Source organism: Jaculus jaculus, chromosome 6, assembly GCF_020740685.1.
Source record: "Jaculus jaculus isolate mJacJac1 chromosome 6, mJacJac1.mat.Y.cur, whole genome shotgun sequence".
Classification (NCBI taxonomy): domain Eukaryota; kingdom Metazoa; phylum Chordata; class Mammalia; order Rodentia; family Dipodidae; genus Jaculus; species Jaculus jaculus.
Window position 1 is genome coordinate 62,136,317 of NC_059107.1, and position 15,248 is coordinate 62,151,564.

The following is a 15,248-nucleotide window of genomic DNA, read 5'->3' on the forward strand; positions in this document are numbered from 1 at the left end:
GTATGTGTGCATGCTTATGCACATGCATGTGGAGGACAGTGGTTGACATTAGTATCTTCCTCTAGCTTTTTGTTGTTGTTGTTGTTACAAGGTAGAGTCTCACTGTAGCCCAGGCTGACCTGTAACTCACTCTGTTGTCCCAGGCTGGCTTCCAACTCATAACTCTGCCTCCTGAGTACTGGGATTAAAGGTATGTGTCATCACACCTGACTTAGCTTATATTTTTATGAGCCAGGATCTCACAATGAACCTGGAACAGATTCAGCTAGACAGGGTAGCCAGCAATGCCTAAGGATCTACCTGTCTCCATCTCCCCAATGCTGGGATCCCAGGTGTGAGCCACCACACAGGCATTTACATGGGTGCTAGGGATCAGAACTCAAATCCTCATGGTTGGATGGTAAGAACTTTATCTGCTGAGCCATCTCCCCAGCTCTTATCTAATGGGATTTTCAATTTTAAAAATATTCAAATGTCAGCACCCTTAGATATAAAGTTTTTGTTTATGTGCAGTCATTTTTGGTCTACTTACTACATTGAACATATAATTTTTTTTCATTTATCTTCAAATCTTTGCAATTGCAACTTTTTTTTTTTTTTTTTTTTTTGAGGTAGGGTCTTACTCTAGCCCACACTGACTTGGAATTTACTATGTATTCTCAGGCTGGCCTCAAACTCAATGATCCTCTACCTTTTCCTCTGGAAAGCTGGGACTAAAGGCGTGCCCCACCACCATGCCTAGCTGTCTTTGGGTTTTTGAGACAGGGTCTCACTTTAGCCAGGTTGACCTGGAACTCACTCAGTAGCTACAGGGTGGCCTCGAAGTCATAGCAGTCTTCCTACCCTGCCTCATGAGTGCTGGAATCAAAGGCATGCACCACCGCACCTGGCCAGGTTGAGAGTTCTTAAGGCTCATAGGTGAATACTCCCCATCCTGTGACATTGGACAAGGAAGTACACCTTCTCTCTCTCTCTCTCTCTCTCTCTCTCTCTCTCTCTCTCTCTCTCTCTCTCTCGTGTGTGTGTGTGTGTGTGTGTGTGTGTGTGTGTGTGGTGGCTGAGGCTATGCAGACCCCACAGAGCCTGGGACCCCAGCCCTAAGTTTCCCCAGCTATAAGCTTCAAGAGGCTTGGTGAGGCCAAGGCCAGCCTACAGGGCCTAGGGTAGGAGGCTGTCCAGCTTTTTTCTGTCCTTAGCCTTCAGACCTGTCTGTGAGAACTTTGGCTTTTGTTCTCCTCCCCAACACCCTTTGCCAAGTTTAAGGCTCATTGGAACTGATTCTTTTGGCAGGAGGGCTGCCTTTGATGACTGTGTCAAATGAGATGGAATCTAGCCAGGTTGTTATAGGAACTCAGGAGAATCCCTAGAGCGAGAGAAATAATGAGAACACAGGGCCATTCACCACCCAGCACTGGGAAGTAGAGCAAGCTTTGTCCAGGGCTGCAGAGGCCCAGGGGGCAGGAGCTTGGGGAGTCTACCAAATCTCTAGGAAGCTTTGGGGTGCTGGCAGTGGGGGGTGCAGGGCAAGGATTTGATGAAACTTGGTTCAAATGCTAAATCTTACTACTTGTGCAACCTTAAGCAAGTTCAAACAGTCAATATGGCCCACTTTTATTGAAACAAATGTGCACCCCCTCCTGCCTTAGCTTCCAGAATGCTAGTATTCCAGGCATGTGCCTCCTCTTCAGTCTCTCCCCTCCCCTTTTTTCTTTTGAGAGAGGGTCTCATGTAGCCTAGGCTGGCTTCAGTCTCATTATGTGGCCGAGGCTGGTCTAGAACTCCTGATTCTCCTACTGATGCAGGATTTGGGGTCTGGGGGAGGGATTAAATGCCATAAAAATATAGATCTCAGGCCCATGGACCCAACTTTTGGATTCTTATCCAAATTAGCAAAGAATTGAAAATATGTACTCTGAGAAGGATAAACTATGAATCATGAGGTGTATCTTAGAAAGAGTTTGGATCCAGAGGAAGAGTAGAAGGAGTCTCCAAGTCTAAAAGAGATTCTCCCTCTTCCTAATCAGGCTGTGAAGGAGGAGGGGAGATGGAGAAAATTTCCTCCATGTCTCTGGGGAAGAAGACTCCAGAGAGGACACACATGCATGCACACTCACGCATGCACACATACACACAGCAAAGCAGGAGAGCCCAAGCCACAAGATCCCTATCATATAAGAGATTAGAAAAGATTAAGAGATAGTAAAAGAAAGACTCAGAAATTAAAAAACAAAAACAAGGTAGGACAGTGCCTGGACAAGACAATCTTCTCCTCTTCCCAAACAGGCTGAGAAGGTATAGATAGACTGAGAGAGACTGGCACATGTGAGGATCCAGAGGAAGAAGAGGGTCAAGTGAGAGATATGTACACATAGTTAGGCAAGAGAGGACCCAACACAAGACACACATGGAGAAACACCCCAACAGAAAGGAGATCTTCCCCTTCCCAGCATGGCTGGGAAACAGGAAAACTTACCAAAACAAGGACCAGGAGATTCAGGAATCAGGAGAATGAAAAGGGATCAAGAGATTAACACATGTGATTGTGCCCCCTTCTGTATGTCAGACAGCCAGTTAGGATGAGCCTTGTCATCATATTCAGGTGTGTAAAGAAGACAACTGATTGGGCCGGGCGTGGTGGCGCACGCCTTTAATCCCAGCACTTGGGAGGCAGAGGTAGGAGGATCACCGTGAGTTCAAGGCCACCCTGAGACTCCATAGTGAATTCCAGGTCAGCCTGAGCCAGAGTGAGACCCTACCTCAAAAACTAAAAAACAAACAAACAAAAAAAAAAAAAGAAGACAACTGATTGGTTGGTGGATCCAAGAGTCTGGGGGGGGGGGGGTTGGAACTCAGCCCACCCCAGTGTACCAGGCCCAAAAAAACTTGAAGAGGCAGCAAAAGGCACTGCTGAATGGTTCCTTGCAGTCATCTTGATCAGACTCGGGTTCTAGTCCTGCCAGGGCAGACAAGGTGACATCCATGTTCTCCTAGAGCCTCTGTCCCTGGCTGACTGCTTATAAACAGCTATCTTAAACTGGGTATGGTATTCACACCTTTAATCCCAGCATTTGGGAGGCAGAGGAGGAGGATTGCTGAGAGTTCGAGGCCACCCTGAGACTACACAGTGAATTCCAGGTCAGCCTGGGCTAGAGCGAGACCCTATTTTGAAAAACCAAAACCAAAACAAACCAAAACAAAAAGCTATCTTGCTTCTGTTCTCCTTCACTACCTCCACCTCCCAAGTGCTGGGATTACAGGACTATGCCACCATATCCTACTTTGGCTGACATTTTCTTTAAATTAATTACTTATATAATTGGGTTTCACTCTAGTCCAGGCTGACCAGGAACACACCGTGTAGTCCCAGACTGGCCTCAGACTCACAGCAGTCTTCCTATCTCTACTTAAATAACAGGAGCAAAGGGTCAGGGCAGGGAAAAAGAAAGCTCTCTGTTTTAGAAATGAACAGATCCAGGAAGGAGTTTTAGGAATCTGGAAGCTGACATCTATCTATTTGAAAGTGAACACATAGTGCTTTTCAGTTTCAGGTCACTCTGAGTAAGACAGCAAACACTTTCTTGGCCCTTGGCTGCCTTCCATTCTGCTATGGGCCAGGCCTGGGTTGAGGCGCACTGGCCACAGGTGCTGCCCACACAGGCTGATTGATGGGCAAGGGACCTGGCTGTGGGTCTGAGTTGGCAGTTTTTCCTACTGTGGTAGCACAACAGATACTGCCCAGCTGCCACCTTGTCAGCCAGCTCAACACACTAGCTGCCCACTGGGTTCCGTCTCCTTCCTTACACCAAAGGCTAGCCTTGTCTCCCAGGTAGAAGGGAAGTAGGGGCTTCACTGGGTTGTCTCCCCATGCTGGTCATCCTGTTGCCTGGGGCCTTCATCAGTACTGGGACATAAACTGTCTCATCACTGTTGTCTGTTTAATTTGTTTGTTTATTTTAAATATATATATTTGGGGCTGGAGGGATGACTTAGCAGTAAAGGTGTTTGCCTGCAAACCCAAAAGACCCAGGTTTGATTCTCCAGGATGCACAAGGTGGTGCATGTGTCTGCTGTTCTGTGCAGTGGCTGGAGGCCCTGGTGCACCCATTCATTCTCTCTCTCTCTTTCTCTCTGTCCAACAAATAAGTAAATAAAAATAGAATATTTTACAAAACATTTTGGTGGCTGAAGAGATGGTTCAGTGGTTAAGGTACTTACCTGCAAAGCCAAAGGACCCAGGTTCAATTCCCAGGACCAACATAAGCCAGATGCACATGGTGGCACATGCATCTGGAGTTCATTTGTAGTAGTTGGAGGTCCTGGTGTGCCTGTTCTCACCCTCTTTCTCTCCGTCCCCCCCCCTCTGCCTTTTGCTCTCTCAAATAAATAAAAATAAAATATTTTAATTAAAAAATATGTGGGGCTAGAGAGATGACCCAGTGGTTAAGGCACTTGCCTGCAAAGCCAAAGGACTCCGGTTTAATTCCCCAATATGCACGTAAAGCCAGATGTAAAAGGTGCACACGCGTCTGGAGTTCATTTGCAGCGTCTAGGGGCCCTAGTGTGCCCCTTCTCTCTCTCTTAGAAAAACAAAGTGAAAAAATATTTTTATATATTTATTTATGAGGAGGGAGGGAGAGAGAACAATCAAGAGGGACCATGGGTATGTCAGGACTTCTTGCCACTGCAAACAAACTTCAAACACCTGTACCACTATGTGTATCTGGCTTTACTTGGTACTGGGCAATTAAACCTAGGCCAGCGGGCTTTGTAAGAGATTAAGTGCTGAGCCATCTCCTCAGTCCTGTTTATTTTTGACATAAGGTCTCATGTATTCCAGGCTGGCCTCAAACTCACTATGTAGCTGAGGATGACCTTAAACTCCTGATCCTCCTGCCTCTATCTTCTGAGCACTGGGATTACAGGTGAGTGCCACCATGCCTGGTTTATGTGGTGCCTGGCAATTGAACCCAGAGCTTTGTGCATACTTGGCAGGTAGTCTACTGAGTTATATCTCTAGTTAATTTTTTTGAGATATTTCATACATTAAAATGCATGACTCAGCCAGGTGTGGTGGCACATGTCTTTAATCCCAGCACTTGGGAGGCAGAGGTAGGAGGATCACCATGAGTTCAAGGGTACCCTGAGAATACAGAGTGAATTCCAGGTCAGCCTAGACTACAAAGAAACCCTACCTCAAAAAGAAAAAAAATGCATGACTCAAAACAGAAAAAGAAAAACAAAAAACACTCAGGAGACAGAGGTAGGAGGATTGATTGCTGTGAGTTTGAGGCCAGCCTGGGACTACATAGTAAATTCCAGGTCAGTTTGGGCTAGTGAGACCCTACTTCAAAAAAAGCGAGAGATAGAGTTAAAAAAAAAAAAAAAAAGCATGGCTTCTGAATGCATGGCTTAATGAAATTTTACATCTATTTATACTCATAACTTCCACATAAGGTGCTGAACATTCTCATTGCCCCAAAGGTTTCTTTATAATTTTCCCCATTCGGTACTCCCTGCAAGTCTAATACAATTTTGTTTATTTATTTATTTATTTTTTTGGTCACAGGGCTTTTAAAAAATCCTTTTATTTATCTATTTATTTAAGAGGGAGAGAGAGGGAAAGAATGAGAATGGGCATGCCAGGGCCTCTAGCCACTGTAAATGAACTCAAGATGCAGCCACCTTGTGCATCTAGCTCATGTGGGTACTGGGGAATCAAACCTGGGTCCTTAGGCTTCATAGGCAAGTGCCTTAACTGCTAAGTCATCTCTCCAGCCCTCGGTGTGTGTGCGTGTTATGTGTGTGATCACATGTGGGCCATGGTGCACATGTGAAGGTTATAGGACAACTTTTGCATTGTTCTTACCTTCTCCTTCAATTTGAGGTAGGGTCACTTGTTCACTGCTTTGTGGTAAGCCTTGGGGAAGTTCTCCTGTCTCTGCCTCCCTTCTTGCTATAGACACACTGGGACTACATAAGCCACAGCTTCCAGATTTTATGTTGGATCTTGGGATCAGCACTCAGGTTTTCAGAGCTACGCAGCAAATGGCTTATCCACTGAGTCATCGCCCCAGCTCCAGACTATTGAGGCAACTTCTAGCCCTTTGTCTTGTTGTTTTAAATATTTTGTTTATTCATGAGAGAGAGAAAGAGGGTGGGAGAGAATGGGCGTGCCAGGGTCTTTTTGTTGCATGTATACACATAAATCTTTGCATAGAAAGTCTTGTTTTACACGTGTGTATGCTTTGATTGGTACCATGACTATCATCATACAACTTGGCAATGTTTATTCTCATTGACACATTGTCTTGGGTATGGCCATGGAATACTTATTTGTTTTCTGCAGTGTTGAGGATGATACCCAGGGCTTCAAGCATGCTAGGCCAGTGCTGTACCCTGAGCTACACCCCCAGCCCTTAATTCACTTTTTTTTTTTTTTTTCGAGGTAGGGTATCACTTTGGTCCAGGCTGACCTGGAATTAACTCTGTCATCTCAAGGTGGCCTTGAACTCATGGCAATCCTCCTACGTCTGCCTCCCGAGTGCTGGGATTAAAAGCGTGCGCCACCATGCCCGGCTCACTTTTTTTTAAATTATTTTTTAAGATTTACTTTTTATTTATTAGAGACAGAGAGAGGGAGGGAGGAAGAGAGAGAATGGGCATGCCAGGGCCTCTAGCCACTGAAAGTGAACTCCAGACGCATGTGCCACCATGTGCATCTGGCTTACGTGGGGCCTGGAGAATTGAACCTGGATCCTTAGGGTTCGCAGGTATGTGCCTTCCTTAACCTCTAAGCCATCTCTCCAGCCCCCTTAATTCACTTTTGAATGGGCCAGTAATGATCTCCTGTGGGCGGACATTTAGGCGTGCTCCCTTTCCTACTGCTCTTTGTGTATCTTGTGAGCTGAGAGCTGAGGCCTCACACATCGTGAATGCTGTCACTTTGACGCTGGAACAGGGGTCCTGGTTCTAGGCCCCATGGTGTCTCTTCTTTCCACTGCAGAGACGTCTCAGAGAGGCTGTGCAGTTGCTGGAAGACTACAAGCATGGGACCCTGCGCCCTGGAGTTACCAATGAACAGGTAACTGCTAGAGGTGGGCCTAAGCCAGCGGGGAGGGGAGTGGACGGAAGGGTCATATTAACAATTGCAGTCTTTTAAAAATATATTTTTTTAATTAATTAATTTATTTATTATTTGAGAGAGAGAGTACAAGGCAGATAGAGAATGGGCACATCAGGGCCTCCGGCCATTTTAAACAAACTCCAGATGCATGCACCACCTTGTGCATCTGGCTTTACATGGGTACTAGGGAATTGAACCTGGGTCCTTTGGCTTTGCTGGCAAGTGCGTTAAGTGCTAAGCCATCTATCTCTCCAGCCCTGCATGCATTTTTGTGTATGTGTGGCTCACGTGTGTGTGCAGGTACACATGCAGTTGTGTGCAAGTGGAGACCAAAGAGAGGTAAACCTCAAGTGTCTTCCTTAGTCACTCTCCACTTTTATTCTTTTTTTTTTTTTTTCCACTTTTATTCTTTGAGATAGGATCTATCACAGAACTTAGAGCTCACTGATTTAGCTAGGTTAAATGCCAGCAGTGAGGCTCCGGGATTCTCTGTCTTTACCTCCTCAGTGCTGGAGGTCACAGGCATGTACCATGAAGCGTGGCTTTTTTTTATGGGTTCTGGGGACCTGAACTCTCTTGCACCTGCCTTGTGAGCACTTGACCCACTGAAGCATCTCTGCAGCACCAGAGCTTTCCTCTTCTTATATACTGTCGTTTTGATGGAGTGCTTCTAGAAGGACTTGAAAGGGGTAAGTGGGAAGAATGGTTTGAGTGTTTTATGTCTGAAAAATTATCATTCTGCATTTGCCTTAACTGACAGTGTAGGTGAGGTAATTCTAAGTTACAAATGATTTTTCTTTAGGATTTTGAAGTCCATTGGGTCTGTTTACTTCTGGCTTCTGGTTTAGCTGTTGGAAATCTGATTCTTCTCTGAATTTATGTGAACTCTTTTTGTGTACAGGTGCCTGTTTTCTTACTTTAGAGAATTTTTCTCTTCCTACTTTTGAGACAGGGTCTCATTTAGCCCAGGCTATCCTTCAAACTTGCTCTGTAGCAAAGGATTGCCTTGAACTCGTGATTTTCTTTTTTTTTTTCAGTATAATTTGTTTTTATTATTGACAACTTCCATAATAATAGGCAACAAACCATGGTAATTCCCTGCCCCCCTTTCCCCTTAGCAACTCCAATCTCCATTATATCCCCTCCCCCTCTCAACCAGTCTCTCTTATTTTGATTGCCAACATCTTTTCTTCCTAATATAGTGGACTTGTGTAGGTAGTGCCAGGCACTGTGAGGTCATGGAAATCCAGGCCATTTGTGTCCAGAAGAGTACAATCTAAGAAGCCCTATCCTTTCTTTGGCTCTTACATTCTTTTTTTTTTTAATTTTTAAATTTTTATTAACATTTTCCATGATTATAAAAAAAATCCCATGGTAATTCCCTCCCTCCCCACCCCCACACTTTCCACTTTGAAATTCCATTCTCCATCATATTACCTCCCCATTACAATCATTGTACTTACATATATACAATATCAACCTACCTGATCTATCTGCCTCCATATCCCAAGTGCTGAGATTAAAGAAAGTTCTGGCTGCCATGCCCAGCTATTATAAAATTTATTTCTGAAATTTCACAGTGCTCTCTCTCTCTCTTTTTCTCTCTGTATTACTCTATCCATTTATTTTTAGTATATACATATATATAATTTTTTTCAAAGCAGGGCCTTGCTCTAGCACAGGCTAAACTGGAATTCACTATGTAGTCTCATGGTGGCCTTGAACTCATGGCAATCCTCCTACCTCTGCCTCTCAAGTGCTGGGATTAAGGGTGTGTGCCACCATGCCTGGCTCAATAAATAAATTTTGAGAAAGGGTCTCACTCTTGCCCATGCTGACTTGGAACTCACTCTGTAGTCCCAGGCTGGCCTTGAACTCATAGTGATCCTTGTATCTCTGCCTTCTGAATGTTGGGATTAAAGGTAAGCACCATGTCTGGCCTTATTTTAAAATATTTTTATTTATTTATTTGAGACAGAAAGACAGAAAGAAAGTATGGACATGCCAGAGGCTTCTATGATTGCAAATTCCAGATGCATATGCCACTTTGTGTCTGGCTTTACATGGGTACTGGGGAATTGAACCTGGGCTGTCAGGCTTTATGAGCTTTTAACCATTTCTCCAGCTTATAATTAGGTTAGTTAACTTTGTAGCCTAGGTTGGCCTAGAACTTACTATGTAGTGTAGGCTGGCTTCAAACTCATGGCAGTCCTCCCCCATCAACCTCTCAAGTGCTGAGATCACAGCATGAGCTGCTGCATTCAGCTTATACTGTCTATTTTTTGTTGTTGATTTTTGTTTTTTGAAGTAGGGTCTCTCTCTAGCTCAGGTTCTTGGGGTGGCCTTGAACTCACAGCAATCCTCCTACCTCTGCCTCCCTAGTGCTGGATTAAAGGCATATATCATCATGTCTGGCTATACTGTCTTTTTATTTATTTATTTATTTTTGGTTTTTCAAGGTAGGGTCTCACTCTTGCTCAGGCTGACCTGGAATTCACTATGTAGTCTCAGGGTGGCCTTGAATTCACAGCGATCCTCCTACCTCTGCCTCCCAAGTGCTGGGATTAAAGGCATGTGCCACCATGCCTGGCTTTTTTTTCTAAACTTAATTATTTTGGATTCTTGGTGAGCTCTAAGTCTAAAAGTTTTATTAATTCTGGTAAACACTTTACACTATTTTTTGAGACACTATCTCACTCTGTAGCTCAGGCTAACCTCAAAGTCATGATGATCCTTCTGTCTGAAAGAGAGATCAAGGATTAAGCTAGGTGTAGCTTAGCTTAGACCCCTCATAGACCTCCTAGACATTGACAGTGAAGACATATGACACTGTAAGAGCCATTGAAACAATGACCTGCACAGACTTGGGGTGTCTAGAGAGGCTTTCTCACCCGGGACTGGTGGTGAGAAGAGCAGTGGTGAAGAGAGGTGAACAAAGAGGGCGAGGCAGGATGCACATTGCGCTCGAGTCCCAGAGAGGAAATGCTATCGAGGAAGTGAATAGGACACGTGTGCTAGATGGTGACATGGCAGCAACTTGGTGAGCTGCCCCTGTGTGGGGCCCTGAGGGAGCAATGAGACACAGTGTAGTGTGTGGTCATGCAGGGCCCATCTGTCCTGAGGAGGTCATCCTGCAGCCTGAGGCTGACATAGTCCTGGGCAGGGAGGCAGGCTATGGGCTCCAATGCCCCAATGCTACACTCCTCTCTGGCCCTGGGTCTTGATGGGCCTTCCTGGCGGACGTGATCCCTCAGTCGTCTGTAGACTGAAGGAATCCTCATACCTTGTAGTGTCCTTGTACCTGTCAGAGGTAGATCACCCCAAGACCTTGGGTTTGCTCTAGTCCAAGCTTCCTGCCACCACATTCCTGCTGAGCTTGAGCTGTTGGGACTTCTTTCAGTGTGGGGACAGAGGCTATGTTTCCCTTCTTTGCTTTCTTGGGTATCTGAAAGCTATGTGTCCTGTTTCCCAGCCTCCTTTGTTCTCTGTCCTGAAAGCCCCCATATGCCTCCTGGGAGCAGGAAGGGACAGAGACTTGGCACTTAGCCATGTTCCCTGAGTTGCTGCATTCTGGCTGGCAGTGGCAGTGTCTACTGGGTCCGTCTGGTGGCTGGGTGGCACAGTGCTCTAGGTGTGAGCCTGTTCGCTCTCCTCAGAATTTAAGGAATTGGGCTCTGCATGGTGACCATCACCACCCTTCCCTGCCTGGGCTGCAGTCAGGAAGCCACACACTCCTGGCCTCTCCAGACAGGGAAACAGAGGAGACAGTCATGGCATATCAACACCAGGCTTGGGGAAACTTCAGCCATGTGGCTCAGGCTGGCCCTGCTCGAGTCACATTTGGCTATCTGAAGAGAGAAGCTCAGGGCATGTTTTTTTTTTTTGTTTTTTTTTTAAATCTCTGAGTGGATAGTGATTTCTCTGTGCCTATGTCGTGCCTGCTCCATGATCTTTTTTTGTTTATTTGTTTTAGGCCCATGGATCAGATGCTTGTGACTCATTCTAACATCCATGACCCAGTGTCATGGCTGTCTGGGTACCTTATATGTGTTATTTTTCTACCCGGTTGGTCACCCAGCTAGTCACAGCGGCCCAGTCCTGCTGGTCTTCCTTGTTGTTCTGTCATGAATGGTTTATAGCTTCAGTGGAGAATGTTAAATAGGCCCCACCAATGAATAGTAAATCCCAAGGATAAAATAGAAATAATGGATTTTTCTAGTTAGCAGGTAGAAACTTGGTAAGAACCCTAATAAAGACCACAGCCCTAAGACCACAGCCCTTCCTTAAACACCAAAGCCACAGTTGAGTAGAAACGTTGTCATGAGCACAGCCAACAAAGATTCCACATACCTGCTGATTTGTGTGCTAAGATACATGTGGTCCTGCTGGGAGGTTTAGCGAGGATGGAAGTGGATGGAGGGCGCTGCTGCGAGGAGCCCCCACTCACTGCAATCTTACCAAGGGCCAGATACCACATGTACTCATACTTTTCACCCATTTTCCTACTTAGTCCTCACAGAAGCCCATCAGTAGCTCCCTGTGTCAACCCCACTTTAGGTGGGGGGGCAGGGTCTTATATAGACCAGGCTAGCCTTGAATTTGTTACACAGTAAAGGATTACCTGGAGCTTCTGATCCTCCTGTTTTCACACCCCAGGATTACAGGAAGTGCCACCACACCTGGTTTATGCAGTGCTAGGAATCAGACCCCAGGACTTCACACATGATAGGCGAGCACTCTACCCACAGAGCCACATTTCCAGCTCATCAACCCCATTTGATAAGCAAGAAAACAAGCTAAAAGAAGTCACAGAGCTATTGTATGGTAGGTTGAAGGGAGAGACATTCCCTGTGAGTAAAAGACCAAAGCTGGAAAGTAGAACGGAATATGGAGATATGGAAAGAGAGGGATAAAGAGAAGACAAGATGAGCTGAACAGGGGATCGATCTGAAGAGGAGCCTAAGACATGCCAGGACAGACTGGAAAAGTCTTTGAAAATTACATGTGTCACTTGGCCAAGAGGAAGATACTGAAAGCTTTTGAGCAATGAAGGTGGCTTGGATGTGGCACCCAGTGTGGATCAGCCTGTTGACAGTGCTGAGTGGACTGGGGAGCTGCTCCAGAAACCAGTCTGAAAGCTATTGGAGTCACTGGGAGTACAGGATGTGCCTAGAACCTGTGGTTCATAATGGAACTCTACTGGCAGCCTCCTACTCTCTTTAAAGGTGAGGGGGAAGGGTCTCGGGAGACTGAGGTAGGAGGATCACCATGGGTTCGAGACCACTTTGAGACTACATAATGAATTCCAGGTCAGCCTGGGCTAGAGAGAGACCCTACCTTGAAAAATCAAAAAAAAGAAAGAAAAAAAAAAAAAGGTGAGGGTCAGAGGCAACCATTATAGCCACCCACTTTGCAACCAGCATAGCATGGTGGCCATTCAGAGTTTGTGCACAGATGAATCTGCCAGAAAGAGCTGGGATGGGGGATGGAGGGTTATACTTACAGATCTTCTCCTTTGGAAGAAAGGAAACATTGTCACTTTGTAACAGGGTGTTAAGGGTCCAGGAAAGTCCTTGAACCCCAAACCCTAGGTTCATTTCTAATTTTAATCAAAGAATTGAATAAGAAAGAAAATTGAGTAGGATAACTATTAAATTATTATATTTATTGAGGGAAGTAGAGCCAAGGAAAGGCACCCATGGGGTTAGAGATCCCATGTGGAAGGTCTAGGGAAAAAAGTGTCAAAGGAAAAAGTTCACGGAGCTCCTGCCATGTGGGGAGCTAGAGGGGATAAAGAGCCATGCCAGCCTGGAGCAGGCAGGTGACTCACAGCGTCCACCAGGCCTTTCCTTTGCATGTGTATGTGTGCCATTCCAGGCGTCATATTGGGTGGTGGAGATGTGTCTTTGGACTGTGACACTGAGATTAGTCTCCTCATTCTACAGGCCCTGTTCCCAGTCTTGTCAGCACAGGGATCGCCTACGGTGGGCGCTGTGTCCACACTGCCGCCACGCAGTCCCGTAACACCTGTCCCCACTGCTGCGGTGTGCTCCCTGTTTTGTTAGCCTGCCCTATTTTCCATTGTTTGCTGAAGTACTTGTCTTTCTAATATAGCAGAGCATTTATGTTTTATTTTCATTGCTTATTTTCTGTCCCCCAGCCCATGAGCTCCAAGAAAGTAGAATGCTTTTTTCTTTTGGCATGTGTGTATAGTGTGTGTGTGTGTGTGTGTGTGTGTGTGTGTGTGTGTGTGTAGATTTCCGGGGTTAATATTGGGCGTCTTCCTTGGCCACACTCCACTTTCTCACTTGAACCCAGATGTCGCAGTCAGCTTCATGTTGTGTGATTGAACCTCCAAACCAGACACAGTTTTTGGGAGGAATGGAATTTATTTCAGGCTTGCAGATCCAGGGGGAGCTCCACATTGGCAAAAGAAAGGAAAGCCACCAGCAGCACCAGGCAGAGCTCAAGCACTCTGCACACCTCGGGATGGAACTCCGGATCTTCCCCAACACAACTTGGGGCTATATCCTAGGATCCACCCACAGTGACACCTCTTCCAGCTGGAAATCCAAGAAGCTTTAATACAACTGAATTTATTAGGGGACATCCATTCAAACTGCCATGCCAGAGCTCACTGATTCATCTGCCTTAGCTAGCCAGTTTACCCCAGGGATCCCTGTCTCTGCCTCCCATGTGCTGGGATTTCAGGCCGGCCTCTAGGCTACCCCTCACTTAACGTGGGTTCTGGGGATCCAATCTCCAGTCCTTATGCTGGTGTGTGGCAAGCCTATTTCTGGGGAACCATCTCCCCAGTCCCAAAGAGAGATTTTTGTCATTTTTGTTTTTCCACAGAGGTACTTTTAGTGCTTAATACATAGTAGAGGCCCAATAAATATTTGTTCACTGTTGTAGTTACACCTTCTCATTGCTGGATTAAAGCACCTGACCCAAAGCAGTTGATGGGAGGAAAGTTCTTATTTTGGCTTACAGTCTCAAGGGGAAGCTACATGATGGCAGATGGAAGGATGCATAAGCAGAGACTGGATGTCACTTTTGCCACAGTAGGAAGAAAACTGTAGCAAGAGAAAAAAGCCAGATATGATGGCGCACTGAGGAGACAAAGGTAGGAGGATTGCCAAGAGTTTGAGGCCACCCTGAGACTTCATAATGAATCATGTTGGCCTGGGCTAGAGTGAGACCCTACTTTGACAAATCAAAAAAAGAAAAAGAAAGAAAACTTCAGCAAGTCAATGGGCCAAATTCTAGCATGGGGGAGCTGGCTGTAAGACCCAAAAGCCCACCCCCAGACGCCCCTCCTCCAGCAAGACTCTACCTCCCAAATTGCCACCAGCTGGGGACCAAGTATTCAGAGCAGTGAGTCTGTGGTGGACATCTGATTCAAACCACCACATTCACTAAATAGACATTTTTTAACAAAACATTTCAAAAGTAAATACTCATAGGATTATATTACAAATAAGGAATAGATGCTCAGAAAGATTAAGCAAATTGTGTGTATCTGGCCAGCAAGTGGGAGACTTGGAATCAAGCATGGCTTCCAGGGCCTGACCACTTACTTCATGGAGAGAAGCTGCAAGGGTGGAGAAGCCACGCCTTCTGCTGGCCACCGTGCTGCAGAAGCGGGCAGAGGGTCTCCTGCTTGTATCTGGAGGCTTGGGAAGTCCCTTCACCCCACACAGATTTGTGCAGGTACAGAGCACCTGGGAGTTACCATGGTAACATAATCAATGGTGCACTATAATGTGATTGGCCCAACTGACCAATTAGGAAGTTTTTTGTTTATTTAATGGAGACATCCTTCATCTTACAGAAGGATTCCCTTCAGGCTTTGCTTAATTACCTTCTGGAGGGTGTTTTAAATAGGCTGTCTCTGGTGCCTTAGGAGGTTTGGTGAACATCTTGGAAGAAGAGAGGGAAAGCTAGGAGAGCCAGACTGGGGGCAGGGCCTGGGCTATTGCTCGCCCTCTGGGTACTGGGGTGATGCCTACCTTGGTCTTTACACAGAAATGGAGGCAAGTTTAGAGGGTAGTTCAGCTGAGTTGCTGGCTGCTTCTGAAGTTAATGAATTCCTGTACTGTGACAGCCACCCAGAGGGCTTCCC

General features: G+C 45.8%; 1 protein-coding gene across 3 annotated transcripts in view; it reads left to right on the forward strand.

Annotated features, from left to right (window-relative positions):
* Window positions 1-15,248, forward strand: part of Sfxn5 (sideroflexin 5) — a 138,212-nt gene that overhangs the window by 32,975 nt on the left and 89,989 nt on the right. For all 3 annotated transcript variants that reach the window (XM_045152718.1, XM_045152720.1, XM_045152719.1), the window contains exon 3: window positions 7,004-7,081. In XM_045152718.1, coding sequence (XP_045008653.1) covers window positions 7,004-7,081 — 78 coding nt within the window. The remainder of the gene's footprint in view (window positions 1-7,003; window positions 7,082-15,248) is intronic.